This window comes from Ipomoea triloba, chromosome 1 (genome assembly GCF_003576645.1).
Source record: "Ipomoea triloba cultivar NCNSP0323 chromosome 1, ASM357664v1".
Lineage (NCBI taxonomy): Eukaryota > Viridiplantae > Streptophyta > Magnoliopsida > Solanales > Convolvulaceae > Ipomoea > Ipomoea triloba.
The window spans coordinates 22,520,499-22,536,324 of NC_044916.1; the positions used below are offsets into that span (position 1 = coordinate 22,520,499).

At 34.8% G+C, this 15,826-nt stretch overlaps 1 protein-coding gene across 1 annotated transcript; it reads left to right on the top strand.

The window, feature by feature from the left end:
• The first annotated feature begins 2,518 nt into the window (after positions 1 to 2,518).
• LOC116018871 (mitogen-activated protein kinase kinase kinase 1-like) lies at positions 2,519 to 6,223 on the top strand. Its single transcript, XM_031258893.1, has 9 exons — positions 2,519 to 2,602; positions 2,947 to 3,072; positions 3,174 to 3,258; positions 3,378 to 3,440; positions 4,023 to 4,180; positions 4,403 to 4,475; positions 4,602 to 4,670; positions 5,550 to 5,657; positions 5,727 to 6,223. Exons 2-9 carry the CDS (start codon positions 2,963 to 2,965, stop codon positions 5,901 to 5,903), a joined length of 843 nt encoding a protein of 280 aa, XP_031114753.1. The 5' UTR covers positions 2,519 to 2,602; positions 2,947 to 2,962; the 3' UTR covers positions 5,904 to 6,223.
• The last annotated feature ends 9,603 nt before the right edge of the window (positions 6,224 to 15,826 follow it).

Here is a 15,826-nt window from a genome sequence, read left to right on the forward strand (position 1 = left end):
GGGTAGCCGGGTAGGGTGACTAGGCACCCCACCCTGCCACCCACTTAGTCACCCAACTTCATTGTGTTGCAATGAGTTGGTTAGTGAACTATGATCTCCAAGCAATGGCATCGCTACCCGCCCTTGGCTAGCCATTCGGCATGGGGTGGCACACTACTAGGTGCCCCTAATGCTCTATTTCAACTTCCTTAGAGCATATGTCTTGGATTTCCTACACCTATAAATAGAAAGGTTGTCCTTACTCAAACAGTCAAACATCATAATCCAAATAGACTCTTCTCTTACTTCCTTTGATCTTCTCTCCTCTCGAGGTCGAGCATGGAGCAAGCGTTGGGCACCAGAGGTTGGCTCGATTGCCTTGACTCATCTACTTGGGTTGGTTTGCCCTAAACTCGTTTCCAATATATGCATCAATGAGTATTTTCCTTGTTGGAATAGAAAATTAAAATTATCAAGTTAACTATCAATTTAAAAATCAAAATCTATATATGACAATATTACTAGTAATATCAATCTTAACTCGAAATCGATGGGCTGGCCCGATAGTACCAAAATTTTTTTGGGTTAGGGCCAAAATATTGTAGTCTGATGAAAAATCAACTCGATAAATCCGATGGTCCAAACAAGCTAGCCCGAAATTTAGTGTGCTAGCCTATAGCCAGAGCCACTTGACTACTCTTTATTATAGAAGTGATGTGGAAAAAAATATACATGAAGTTTATATGTAAATTTATCTTACGGAGTATTTTTCTATTCAATTTGTAAATAAAATTTTAATAATTACAAAATAAAATATTTGTATGAAAGTAAATAATGAAAACTAAAAAACTTGCTATAAAAAACTAGTGGCACCAAGTTGCACTCCTATATGGGAGGTTGTGTGTTCGAGTCTCAGTGGATGCGGTATTGACTCTTTGTGCTTCAGTAGGTTGAGAAAGTAGTTATGAACAGATACTACATTATAACAAAGTCAGTAGTACTCAAAAAAAATTATTTTTAGGTTGCATTTAGAAATCAAGGTTTAAATTGATTTAATAATGTATAAGTGTATATTTATTAGTGTAAATGTGTTAGTTTATTTAAATTAAAAAAATGTTTAGTATGTGTTTAAATAAAATGTTTAGTATGTTAATTTGAAAATGTCAAAAATTTTGGTTGACCTGCTTGACAGCTCGAGGTTTTAAGATCAGGGCCAATAATTATGAACCCGACTAAAAAAAATCGACTAGTCTGAAACCATAAGGCTAAATCAAAATATTACAACAATTATAGGAATTGAAATTTTTGAAAGGACTTTGCTACACTTCTCTACATTTAACACTTACACATATTCACTCTCTAATGTGACATCTTATAATAAATTAAAATTTAAAATAAATAAATAAATAGAAACAACTAACCACTCAAAAATAATTATATAAAAAATAGTTATGAATTATGTGATTTTTGTTTTGTAGGGGTGAAACATTTCGGGGTCATTTACTTCATTTATCTGTTTTCCCTTTTTCAGTTTTTATTTCTCCATTTTTTCAATTTTCCATCTCCATTTCTCCAGTTTTCCATTTCTTCAATTTCCTGATTTCATTTACAAATTTCATAATACCAACACAAGTAATAATAATAATAATAATAATAATAATAATAATAATAATAATAATAATAATATCATTTTACAAATTTAATTTGTAAATAAAAAATTCAATTACACTAATACTAATTAAATGTACAAAATGTAACAAAACTCGATAAGAACATATTACTCTGTACTAAATAAATTACAACTATTTCAATTATTTTAATACATAATTTGAGTACATAATAATAAAAATTAATATAATAATAAGTAATAATAATAATAATTAAAGTAAAAAAGGTAAACATAATAATAATAAATAATAATAGTAATTAAGGTTTAAAAAAAGGTAAACATAAACATAATAACAATAACAATAACAATAACAATAACAATAACAATAACAATAATAATGTTCCCTTTTTGCGCAGGAGAAGGGGAAAGAACAAAAGAAAAGGGGGAGGGGTTTGCACTGCGCTCAGCCGAATTCGAAGCTCAGACCTCGCGGAAGGAGTACACTGTTCACCTGACTCATTCCATTCTTCTATTTGGAAAGAGCTAATTTTCATCTCTCCATTTTTGTATAAGATTTAAAAGAATGGAGTGGAGAATGAATTTGAAAAAATGAATTTAGTAAACAATTTCTCTAATTTTTCTTTTTCCACCTTTCTATTTTTCAAATTTTTTAAAAAAATCCTCAATTTTTTTAAGTTACTAAATCACCAATTTTTTTATATTTTAAATTACTTGTTAACACTTAACATTATCTATAAGCATTCCCTTTCGGAGTTCCCACCTTTTTGTCTTACTAAAAGAAAAAACGCATAACGTGACCAAACCGTCGTCGGAAACGCGCTTTCTCTCCTCCGGTCCTCCCTTCTTGAATTGAAGTGAAGTCAACAAGTCAACGGTGGAAAAGAGGCTTAAAAGTTTTTTTTTTTTTTTTTTTAACCTGGCTTCTTCTTCGCGTTTTCTTGCTTCGGCTTTCTCTCCTCCCTTCTTTCATCTCAGCTTTCCTTCTTGATTCAGGTAGGAGTTTGCAGCCCTTATCTCTTCTTCTTCTTCTTCGTTCTTCGCCACAGCTCTTTCTCGTTACTCTCGATTTTTTTGTTTACTTCGCATACTGACAAGCTTTTCTCTCAGTTTCGGACTCTGAAGTGATCACACTTTAAAAAAAAAAAAACTGAAAACAATAAAATCATGCAACACATCGAAATGTGTAGATAATATGTCAACTTTAAAAATCAAGAGGGAGAGGATGAAGAAGCTTATAAGGATGATATGTTTCTTTTCTACATATTTTTCTGATGAAATAAACTGAAATTCCATCTCAGGAAGATAACTTAATGAATGTTCTAATTGATTTTTTCTAGCACTACAACGGAGCATATGTCGATAATATCTCCAAATTGGAGATCCATACGCCCTATTACTTCTTGGCAGAAGGGTGTACTTTTGGGACGTGGATCATTTGGATCGGTTTATGAAGGCATTAGAGAGTAAGTGTTAGTTATGCTACCATTTTTTTCTTTTTTCTTTTTTTTTTAATGAATGTTCTAATTCTTTTTTTTGGTTTAATCCTTCAATATGCTGTTTGCAGTGATGGCTTCTTTTTTGCCGTGAAGGAAATGTCCTTGCAGGATCAAGGTGATGATACAAGGCAACATATTAACCTACTCGAACAGGTTAGTAGTTATTTAATTGCACCAAACTGTCGGCCAATAATTCTTCAATCTCAATATTCTCCTACTTGCTCTTTTTCCCTTCTTGATTTATTTATATTCCACTTTTTTTTTTTAATCAGGAAATAACTCTCTTAAGTCAGTTTGAGCATGAGAACATAGTACCGTATTATGGTACAGACAAGGTAAACACCTCTTTTGCTTTCTTGCTGTTACTTTTGTTGGCATCTCTATGCAAATATAGGTATCTTCAATCATTTCTCTTTACATAAATAAGCCTTGGCTGTAAATTTTTGCATTGTTGCAATGTTGAATTCCTCAAAGTAAAGCAAAATTTCTATTAAATTTACCATGAGCATTTAGATGTTGGCCCTGTTTGGTAAATAATCAGCCTATCAGCCAATTTTGACTTATTTGACTACTATTAGTTGTTTGGTTAATAAGCTTTTTGTAACTCTAAAATGCTAAAATTCAAAAGGCTACTCAAAGCAGCATTTTCAATTAGCTTTTTGAGAAAAGAAATTATACCAAACAGTTATTCGCTAACAACTAATTTATCAAACAACTTTCTACAATCAGTTAATGTCATCAACAAATCATACCTTCTAACCCAAACAGCCAACCCAATCAGCTAACAGCCATTTACCAAATAGGACTGTTGGGAATAAAATATAGGTTTCTGGTAGTTCGTATGGGTGCTCTGCCGCCTCTGCTCTTAAATTTCTGAGTGGTTTTTCATCAGCTAATTAATTCATTTTTTTTTGCAGGATGATTCAAAACTATATATATTCCTTGAGCTGGTATCTCATGGGTCCCTTCGGAGTCTATATCAGAGGTATCATCTTCAAGACTCCCAAGTCTCTGCTTATACAAGGCAGATTTTGCATGGGTTGAAGTATTTGCATGACCGAAATGTAGCCCACAGGTGACTAAATCAATGTTTAAATGTTTCTCTTGCATGAATCGTTGTTCTATTGTTTAATGCGTGGAATCAAGAGAATGGGAAAGGAATGTTATGAAAATTGGAAGCAAGAATTTGCAGATTGAATTACCAATTGCTTGCATTGATCTTCATTTGTTATGTAATTCATTGGAATAAGTCTGTATAGGTTTCTGAATTGAAGTCTACCTTATTTTGTATTCCTAGAGATATTAAATGCGCAAACATATTGGTGGATGTTTCTGGCTCAGTCAAACTTGCAGATTTTGGCATTGCTAAGGTTGGAGTCATATTATTTTCCTTTCAGATTATAATACCCTTCTTTTCTTTTATAACACCAGATGCCTTCTTTCAGTTCTGTTTTGGATAATGTGAAGTCTAATATTGGGATTAATAAGTTGTGCAGGTTATCAAATCGAACAATGCGCTGTCCATCACGGCATTCACGGGCACTGCCATGTGGATGGCTCCTGAGGTTAGCCATGATTCTTTTACTGCATCCACTGAGTAATGAATGCTATACGGCTTCGTATACACATTTATGTAGGAAAATCTTATATTGGTGAAAGTCAATTTCGGGTTGCTCATTGCATAACTTAAAACCAGATTTCTATGGTGATATTGGTAAAATGAGTATAATTTCCTTGCCCCAAAAGATTGAATCCTAGAAGTCCCCACACCCCAGCCCGACAGAATAGCTAGGAGGATATAAATTACGGTAACCTAATGGTTCAATAGACAGGGTCAAATGCCGGTGAGCACAAGGGATCTGTCCACTTTGGACATAATCCACATGCTACTATTGTCGAGTTTCGAACCTTTGTCTCTTGCCTCAAGATTAGGGATGTCAATGTGTCCCGTCCACGTCAGGGATGGGGAAAACTTTCGGAGATAGGGGACGGGCATGGGAATTTTTCAATTCCCCGCCGGGGACGGGGATACACCTCCCCGCCCCGCCCCATCCCGTCCCGTCCCCGAATAATATATATATATATATATATATATATATATATATATATATATATATATAATTTTTTTAAAATTAAAATAATAGTTTTTAAAATTAAAATTACACTAATTTAAGATATTGACTAAGAATTGACCGGTGACGGGAAATCCCTATCCTGCCAAATTTTCCGCGGGGACGAAGATGGGGACTATTTTCTATTTCTCGCCTGGGACGGGGATGGGAACTATTTTCCATTGCCCGCCGGGAACGGGGACGGAGAGTATACCCTCGGTCCCGCCCCGCTCCGTTGCTATCCTTACAAGAATACTGCCTATTGAACCAGCGAGCGAAGCCCGTGCAAGCAAATGAGTATGATTTCCTGATTACATTAAGCTGTGGCTTCAGGTGGTTAGAAGGAACTGTAGCTATTGGCTTGCCGCAGACATATGGAGCCTTGGCTGCACTGTCTTGGAGATGCTTACGCGACAGACCCCCTATTGCCATCTAGAGACTGTATGTGATCATATTTACTTTCATTTTATGCTACCCAAACTGAGCCTAATTCAACTTGATGAATTGCAGATTCAGGCTCTTTTTAAGATTGGGAAGGGCGAGCCACCTAATGTGCCTAGCACGCTTTCGAGCAATGCACAAGATTTTATACACAAGTGTCTTCAAGTCGACCCAAATGCTCGTCCAACTGCTTCTCAGTTACTAGAGCACCCATTTGTGAATCATCAATTCCCATTGCCTCACTAGCTAAGCTAGGCATGTGGATTTCAACTGCACTGTGAATTGAAATGGTATGTGTTTCTCTGCATGCTTATGGAGCTGGTGGAGGGTCCTCATTTGTACTTTGGGCTACATCAATCTCACACCATCGTTTTACTAAAGTTACCTCTGCAATATTTTCGATTATGCACTGCCCCCTTTATTATTACTGCTAATCTTGTCATTGTTGTGATTGACAAATTATACTATGGACCTGTGATTGACAAATTATATTATGGATGAACGTCTACCTTGCATTTGTAGATCCTGGTCTAAAAATAACATTCAGATTCTGTATTTGCAGTTGACACATTTTGTACCTAGTAAACCGTTTTTGCACCTGCAAGCAAATTGAAATTGGGTTAGAAGCTAAAATGTGGCCGGTGCAAATTCACCATTAGGTATGCAAAAATCATCACATGGTATTCAAATGCACCACAAAGAAATGTACCAATGCAAAAAAACACTCAAAAAATGTACCACAATACACCACACCTAATGGTGCATTTTTGAACACTTCTGTGGTGCATACGTACCTAATGGTGCATTTTGAACACTTTGTGGTGCATTTATACGTACCTAATGGTGAGTGATCGCACGGCCGTACGGGAAGCACTGTTCGCACGGGAACATGACCCTATATATATATATATATATATATATATATATATATATATATATATATATATATATATATATATATATATATATATATATATATATATATATATATATATATATATATATATATATATATATATATATATATATATATATATATATATATATATATATATATATATATATATATATATATATATATATATATAATGTTTCTGGTGCGGGAATTTGCTTAGGTGCAGACATGTAGTTTAATCTGAGCCGTTGATCAAATCTAGATCAACAGCTCAAATCAATGAAAATTAAAAAAAAAAAAAAGCGCATCTAGAAGGACCCAGCAACTTACCTTAAGCATGAAAATGACGTACCTTAAGTAAACCACGCACCTTAAGCATGTAGAGAATGTGAAAAGCTTGAATTATTAAGCTAAAGCCTATAAGCTATTTATACATGTACAGGGAGATAAAGTAGCTAACAAAACTAACAATAAAGAACTATTCTGCAGGATGAAACTAAGCAACAAATAAATGAAAATAAATAAAATTATTAATCCTTAACACGCCCCCGCAAGATGGAGGAGCCATCGGATACTCCAATCTTGGAACGAAAACGCAGAAAGAAGTCACAGCCAAGCGGTTTTGTAAGGAGGTCTGCAACCTGATCCTTTGAGCTAATATGCTGAACACCCAAAGTGCCGTCCACGACACGCTCACGGACAAAAAAGTAGTCAAGCGCAAGATGTTTCATCCTCGAATGGAACACCGGGTTCTTCGCAACATACGTGGCCCCCATATTATCACAATACAACAGTGGAGAACGTGGTAACACTATGCCCAACTCAAACAAAAGATTCCGTACCTAGATTACCTCCGCAGCTGAACTCGCCAAAGCACGATACTCAGCCTCGGTTGAAGATCGTGAGACAGTTTTCTGACGAACGCATTTCCACGACACAACATTCGAACAAAGACAGATAACAAAACCAGTGGTAGAGCGACCGTCATCTCTACTACCTCCCCAATCAGAGTCTGAAAAAGCTGTCAGCAACAACCGTTTAATGACACCCCAATGATATGCCTTTGGCGAGTGCATGCATTGTGACAAGGAATTAACAGCATAAGCAACGTCTGGTCTAGTAACAGACAGGTACTAAAGCATTCCAATCAACCTACGAAAATCAATCACATCAACCACAGGCTCCCCCTCGTGAATAGATATAGATGTCAAAGTGGACATTGGAGTGGAAACAGGCTTTGCACCATCCATGTTATAGCGAGCGAGAATATCTGTAATGTACCTACTCTGGGAAAGAAAATAACCACCAGAGACTGGCACAACCTCAACACCAAGAAAATGATGTAGTGTGCCTAAATACTTCAAAGCAAATTTTTGTGACAATATGTTTATAAACTGGTCAAGGAAAACATCATTATTGCCAGTGATAATTATATCATCCACGTAAACCATAAAATAAACAAGCACTCCACGAGTAGCATAAACAAACAAAGAAGCATCACTGACAGTTCTCTTAAAACCAATCTTAATTAGAAAAGATGATAGCTCAAGGTACCAAGCCCGCGGAGCTTGCTTTAGGCCATACAAGGCCTTTTTTAACTTACAGATGTAGTTAGGCTGAGTAGAATCAACAAAACCTGGAGGTTGCTCCATAAAAACCTCTTCACTCAATGTCCCATTTAAAAAGGCATTGTTAATGTTAAGCTGTCGTATAGACCACCCTCGAGACAATGCAATTGTAAGCACAACTCGGATAGTTACTGGTTTCATAACTGGACTGAAGGTCTCAAAGTAATCATAGCCAGACTCTTGTAAAAATCCCTTGGCTACTAAACGAGCCTTGAACTTGTCAACAGAATCGTCAGCGCGTCTTTTTACCCGAAACACCCATTTACATCCAATAATTTTTTGCCCAACATTTGGTACCAACTCCCATGTCCGATTTTGGATCAATGCCGTAAATTCAGCTTCCATCGCCTTACGCCAGAGTGGTTGCTTTAGAGCATGCGCAACCGTAGATGGTTCAACTGCACTAGGCATAGAGTGATTCGAAGTCACATTAACAAATGCATCATTGAAATATTTGGGATTCGGCCGTCGGGTTCTTTTTGGACGATCGCTAACTTGCGACAAGGTGCCAGTGGATGCAGCCTGTTGGTTACTAATTTGGGATGTGCCAGGAGCAGTCTCTGTCGGCATATTACTGACCTATGGTATGCTAGAGACGGACTCCGCAGACTCAGCCGAGGAGGAAGCCGATTGTACATGGTCTCGGGAAGAGGTATGTGCACCATCCCCGAATGATGAAGCATTATCCTGCAAAATTACTGGACTCACATACATAACTGAGTTATTGTGGGATTCCACATCACGATTAGCCGGAGTAAATGGAATAGAGGTTGAAGTCTGTATCGCTGGCAAATTAATAGGAATAAAAATTGGTGTTGTACTAGAGGAAACTGCAGGCAACTGGTTATTTGCATTATACATAAGTATTTTCTGGTAAGGAAATTCAGACTCAACAAACGTGACATGGCACGAAACATAAATGCGATTCGTAATCGGCTCAAGACACTTATATGCAGATTGAGAAACAGAATAACCAATAAACACACATGGTGTTGACCGCGGTTTTAATTTTGAAGAGGCATAAGGTCTGAGCCATGGATAACAAAGGCACCCAAAACACTTTATTTTATCATAACTAGGGACTTTATGGAATAATTTTTGATATGGGGAAATATTATTAAGAACATGGGTTGGCATTCTATTTATGAGGAAAACAGCAGTTTGAAAAGCATACGTCCAGAACTTAATTGGTAAAGACACACGATGAAGCAGCGACAAACCTGTTTCAACAATATGCCTATGTCACCGTTCCGCCGTACCATTACGCTCAGGGGTATGCGGAGGTGTTGTGAAATGGGATATACCAACTGACTTGAATATAGGAACTAGTTTGACGAACTCACCCCCATTATCTGAGAAGACGGATATGATTTGGTGACCAAAAAACTTTTCAACTAGAGCCTTGAATTGAGGAAAAATGAAAGCAACATCAGACTTCTTTTTAAGAGGATATAACCATACATATTTCGTAAAAAAGTCTACGAAAATGACATAATAATAACAACCATCAATGGAAACATCCTTGGTTCCCCAAACATCTGTATACAAAAGTTCAAGAGGTTTTGAGCTTTTTAGGGAATTCTGAGCAAATAGTAACTTATGACTCTTACTTACACTACAAGACTCACAATGAAAAGAATTGACATTAGACAATTTATAGGGAAAATTAGTATTGCGAGCAATAACACTGAGAACTTTATTGGACGAATGCCCCAAACGGTGATGCCACTCGGAGACACTAGTATGAGTAAGAGCATTAATCTGTGGGTGACATGGCATAGTGGCAGAATAAATATCATGCACGTTGTTTCCCTGCATCAGACACGCCCCCGTGCGAAGATCCTTGACACGAAAAAAATATTGAAAAAATTCAACAGAAACTGCGTTAGATTGACAAAGATTAGAAACTGAAACCAAGTTGCGACTCAACTTAGGGACACAAAGAATATTTTTTAAGGATAAATTACGAGTAGGAGTAGGAAAAAACAGTAGTGCCTGTGTGAGTAATTTGCAAACGATTACCATCTCCCAAGTGGACTTCATCGGGGCCTCCATATTCAAAAAATGATGGCAAAGATGTTGCACTCGAAGTTGCATGATGTGAAGCACCTGTATCAAACAACCAGGACTGTTGTGGCACATTGTTGACCATTGAAGCATTCACCGATGGATTTGGAAAAGTAGACATCTGTTGATTCCCAGTTGTAATACCATTTTCACGGAGAAACCTAGCCAGTTTGCGACATACTTTGACTTCATGCCCTTGCATGTTACAAAAACGACATACCAGATTGTTACGGTAAAAACCACCTTGATTTTGACGGTTGCCACGAAATCTTCTTTGGTTGTAATTCTGTCCTTGGTCACGATTGAAGGGCTGGCCATGTGGTCCACCATTAGATTGACTAGCTAATGGAGTTTGGCATTGGGTAACATTGGCAGTAGCAAGGTGCGATTGTCTGGCTTCTTCAGCGTCCTTCAACATGCGCTCATGTTCAGTCAAAATATTATAAAGATCACCATAGGTGATTCCTGCTTTCTGGACACGAACAACAGGGATTATGGAAGCATAGTCATCGCCAAGTTGATTTAACACATAGGCAATTAAATCATCATCATCAACCGGGCTTTGTGCAGCAGCAAGAGAGTCGGCGATTGAGCGCATATCCTGAAGGTACTCAACAATTGAGCGAGAACCTTTTGGATTTTTAGATAACTTGGTTTTAAGATAGATGACTCTACCCTTAGAGTCATTAGCATAGCTGGTCGCAAGTCTCGACCAAGCTTGATGTGCAGTGGTTGCGGACGAGATGAGAGGTTGGATTGAGTCGGAGCAGCTCCCTGCGGACGAGATGAGAGGTTGGATTGAGTCGGAGCAGCTCCCTAGGAACGAGATGAGAGGTTGGATTGAGTCGGAGCAGCTCCCTAGGAGAGCACTGACTAAGATTTGATCCTGTCGATACCAAGTAGTGTAAGCCGGATTCACAGTAGTGCGAGCCGTATCAGTGAATTGAGTAAGTGCTTCTTGTGTGCCATCAACATAGCCTAGGAGATCAAGGCCGATTAACGTGGACTTCACTTGTCGCTGCCAAACCGGGAAATTGGTGTCTGTCAACCGGATGGGGAAGTGGGTTGGGGCTGTTAAATGAACCAATGATGTGGTTGTAGAAGCGGAAGCCATAGAAGGGAGGGGAAAAAATGGGATCTTTTAGAAAAATTCTCACTTAGAGAAATAGGCTCTGATACCATGTAGAGAATGTGAAAAGCTTGAATTATTAAGCTAAAGCCTGTAAGCTATTTATACATGTACAGGAAGATAAAGTAGCTAACAAAACTAACAATAAAGAACTATTCTACAGGATGAAACTAAGCAACAAATAAATGAAAATAAATAAAATCATTAATCCTTAACAAAGCACACAAACAAAGCACCTAAAGAACACAAAACATGCACCAAAAATTTAAAAATGGCGCACTCAAATATTATAACTGACACACCTTAAGTATATAAATCACGCACCTAAAGCTTTAAACTGACGCACCTTAAGTTTCAACAACTGACGCATCTTAAGCACACAAAAAACACACCTTAAGAAGAAAAATCACGCACCTTAAGAAGTAAAACAACGCACTAAAGCTTTAGATCGACGTACCTTAAGTTTCAACAAAAACACACATTAAGTTCTCATTGAAGAACTGACGCACCTTAAGCACTCTAACCACGCACCTTAAGTTTGACCAATACAGAAAATTACCTAATTGTCATTGCATTTTTTTTAATCATTGTTAATCTTGGACGTTGATTTTGGTAAGATCAATGGTTCTCCTCTCACCGCACAACCGCACTTGAGACACCATTTACATTTGAATCGTATTATACATATGTATATATATATATATATGAGTTAATTCCAGCAATAGTCCTCCAACTATGTTGATTTTTTAAAATTAGTCCCGACTTTTAATTTGAACAATTTAGGCCCCTTGACTTTCAAATTCTTTCCAATGTTGGTCCTTTTGTCAATTTTTTTTAAAAAAAATTATTTATTGATATTTGATAATATGTCATGTGCTATTGAATTATTGTGATAGTATAGAGGGCAGCATTATGCAATGAGATTATGATGTAGGAAGTTGTGGATTTTTCTCGTTGTGTTGGTATATATGACTGAGATCTTAGTTGTATTATGAACTCTTGACCTTGCAAGCGCTTATTGATATTTGACAGTGATAATTTTTCCCCTACATGTTTCATGTGCTGTGAGATGTGTGTTGTACATTCTCACGTGAAAGTATTGAACAATATATTAATATTTATTATATTTGTAAAAGGTTAATGAGTAGTACATTTTGTTCTAGTTTCATAACTTGTTTACTTGATAGTAACAACAATAACTTTGCAGGTAGTCTGAATACTGATGCTGCAATATGTCCAATTTCATCAATAGTTTCTACATATATTTTGCACATGTTTATTTTGAAGTTCATAATTTTGGAATTAGTATGAATGGGTGTAGTACTTGATTTTGTGTGTGTGTGTGTAATTTTTATTTTTTTTTTGTAAATTTTTTTTGTTGATTTGATAATAATATTGGAGTATCCATTGCTACCTTTGCATCACAATGCATGCAGTTAAATAGTTTGTCACTTTGTGCATAAACATTTTTCAAACAATGGCTACATCCTATATACCAATTATTTTTGTTGTCAAGAATATGATTTTGTCTTTAATCCAAGCAGGTTGATTGTAGAAAATGAAATGAATCGTAAATTTATATGGAGTATTAGTTTTAATATATTTCAATAATGCACAATAAACATTTTACATACAAGATTAATAAATGCTGCAACGGTAGCTATTTTTGAAATTTTTTTCATTTTCTGAATTTGAAAGATTGATTCCAGCTATGTTGTAGTCTCAGCTTCTTTTCAATGCATCAAGTGTGTCACAATGTTCTATTGTCTTATATTGACATTTTTAATAATGAGTTTTAAATCAATTTATTGAGTTATTTGAATGTTTCTTTGCTAACAAATCCTCCCTAAGTAGTTAATATGATTGACTTCAAACTATTTTTAAAAATTTTTTTTTCCATGTTACGTTATTAACATAATACTTGGTAAATAAAAACATTATTTTGTAGTATAACTTTGATATTTAATTACAAGATAGTGTAAAAAGAAAACAATGAACAATGTAGTGAATATAATTAATTAATAGATGTGAAGTTAAAGGAATCTTTGCATTGTAGAAAATATAGACAATATAACTAATGAAATTATATCTCTTTTTAAATTTTTTGATATGAATAATTTTTTTTTTTGAATAAAAGCACGGTAGACATCGACAATTATGCCAACTTTGATTGAAAAAATATAAATCTAAACAATCTGAACCATCCATTTGATTTAATAATTTGACCGTCATTTTTTTTTCTACCCATTATAGGCATTTTTTTTGTGCTCTTATTAGTATAACTAGTTATCACATGCGCGTTGCGCGATTAAACAAATGCCCAATGAATATTTTTAAATTAGTGTTCCTTAATTGGTTAAAGTAGTCATATAATAATGAGAGAGAAAAAAAATGCTAAATTAATAAAAATCAAAGAAATAGTCTCGATGCTTATATATTTTAATAAAACATAATGAAATCGTAAATAGCTAAATTGCAACTAAAGTAAGTAGAAACAAATAAACCACTTACACGGGAGCAAATGACGTGTCATCATTTCCAATTGTTTGGACACCGGTCTGACCATTTAAAATTCATGTGTAATTGTATTTGTGATCAAGTACTTTAATTTATAGTTCGTTCGGACAGGTTTGACAATGACATTTGAGATGATGTACCATTTGTTGGTTTGTAAAGTGATATCATACATTCCAATGTCATTATCAACACTATTGATTGAACTTGAGTTCCTTACATTTAGATATAACATTTACAATGATGTTGGTGGTGAATGAGAGCATCTTAATAATAATAATAATAATAATAATAATAATAATAATAAATGGAGAAATTTTTTACTATTTACTTACTGTTTCATCCTCAAGTAGTCAAGTACGATGAGCAATACTTTTTCTCAGGCGTTCCAATAACGTTTTTTGGTTCTTTTTTCTTAATGACATAAATTGTACAACTCCAGCCCACAGTTTGTGTGTCAATATCAATTAACTTTATTGCATTTTTCATGACTAAAGGATGTTATGAAATAATAATATAATGAGAACCACAACATAAATTCAAAAACCATAGATTAGAGAGTTTGAAGTAACTAAAATGTGTAGATTATAGATGAATATAATGAGAACCACAACAGTACATGCAAGGATACAAGTATATATGAACAGATTATACAATAGATATATTTACATAACGATATTGAAGTTATACTAATTAATGAGTATACCATCATTGATTTTAAAAAAAATGAAATCATTGTGAGTACAAATACAAATAATAGAATTAGCATGATAATATTTTGACAATCATACCTATAGAATGTCAAGTAGATGGTGTGTTACAGAATATGTTAGGTTTAGTTTTGGGTGATGAATACCAATAAGAATAGGATGGATTTATATTGTTGTTTTGGGTAGAATAATGATTTAGTTAGGAATCTATACAAAACTGTATTATAGAATCCGATTAAGACTTCAATATTCTAATTTTAAGTTAGGAATCTATATAGAATTGTATTATAGAATATTGCCAATTTGTTTGAAAACAACACTAAAGAAACAAATTGCCTAAAAAAATTAATGTTAAACTTCCGTTATATTTATCTGAAAGAATTTGGTAAAATTATAAAGGATTAGGATATATTAGGAATTTAATTGGAGGTTGCACAATAAGAAGAACACAAAGTACAATATGTTGTAGCAGACTATTACACTAACATTTTTTTAGTTCCAGTTAGGGGTTTAACATTATTGGCTTTTATTATAAGTGCAGATAAGAGTAAAATAGAGTGAGAAACTTAATTATGCCAAATTTGATTGGGATGTTGACCTTTCTTATAAAAATTAATGGGTAAGTTAAAGTTAACGGAATATTAACGGAGAAGAGAATATTTAACGGAAAACTTAACGGATAATCATATAATTAAGGATAAATTAGGAAATCTCAAGGAAAAATATAAATTTAAACAATCTGAACCATCCATTTGATTAAATAATTTGACCGCCATTTTTTCTACCCATTTTAGGCGTAACTCTCTTTGACTCTTATTAGTATAGTAGATAATAGTATAGTAGATAGATAGATATTGTTGTATTGTATTACGAATAGGAATTATAATATAGTAGTACGAAAGGAATTGTAATGTAGAATTGTAGTACAAATAGAAAATATGAAATAATCGCATCCTTATAGGACTGTTTTAATACATAGATAATTTTTTTTATAAAGAAAACTTATTCAATGAAAAAAATGTTTAGAAAAAACAAATTTAATTAAAAAATAATAATAAAAAACATCACAACCGTCAAAAAATAGGACACTAAATCATGTTTAATAATCAACGCTTAAAATGTGTGTGTCCAGGCTCCACGAGGACCACGGCAAAGGCAAACCCTAGGGCAAAAATTTGCAAAATCTGGGCAGCCTATTCAGAGCTATAAAAGCCTGATGGTTCCGT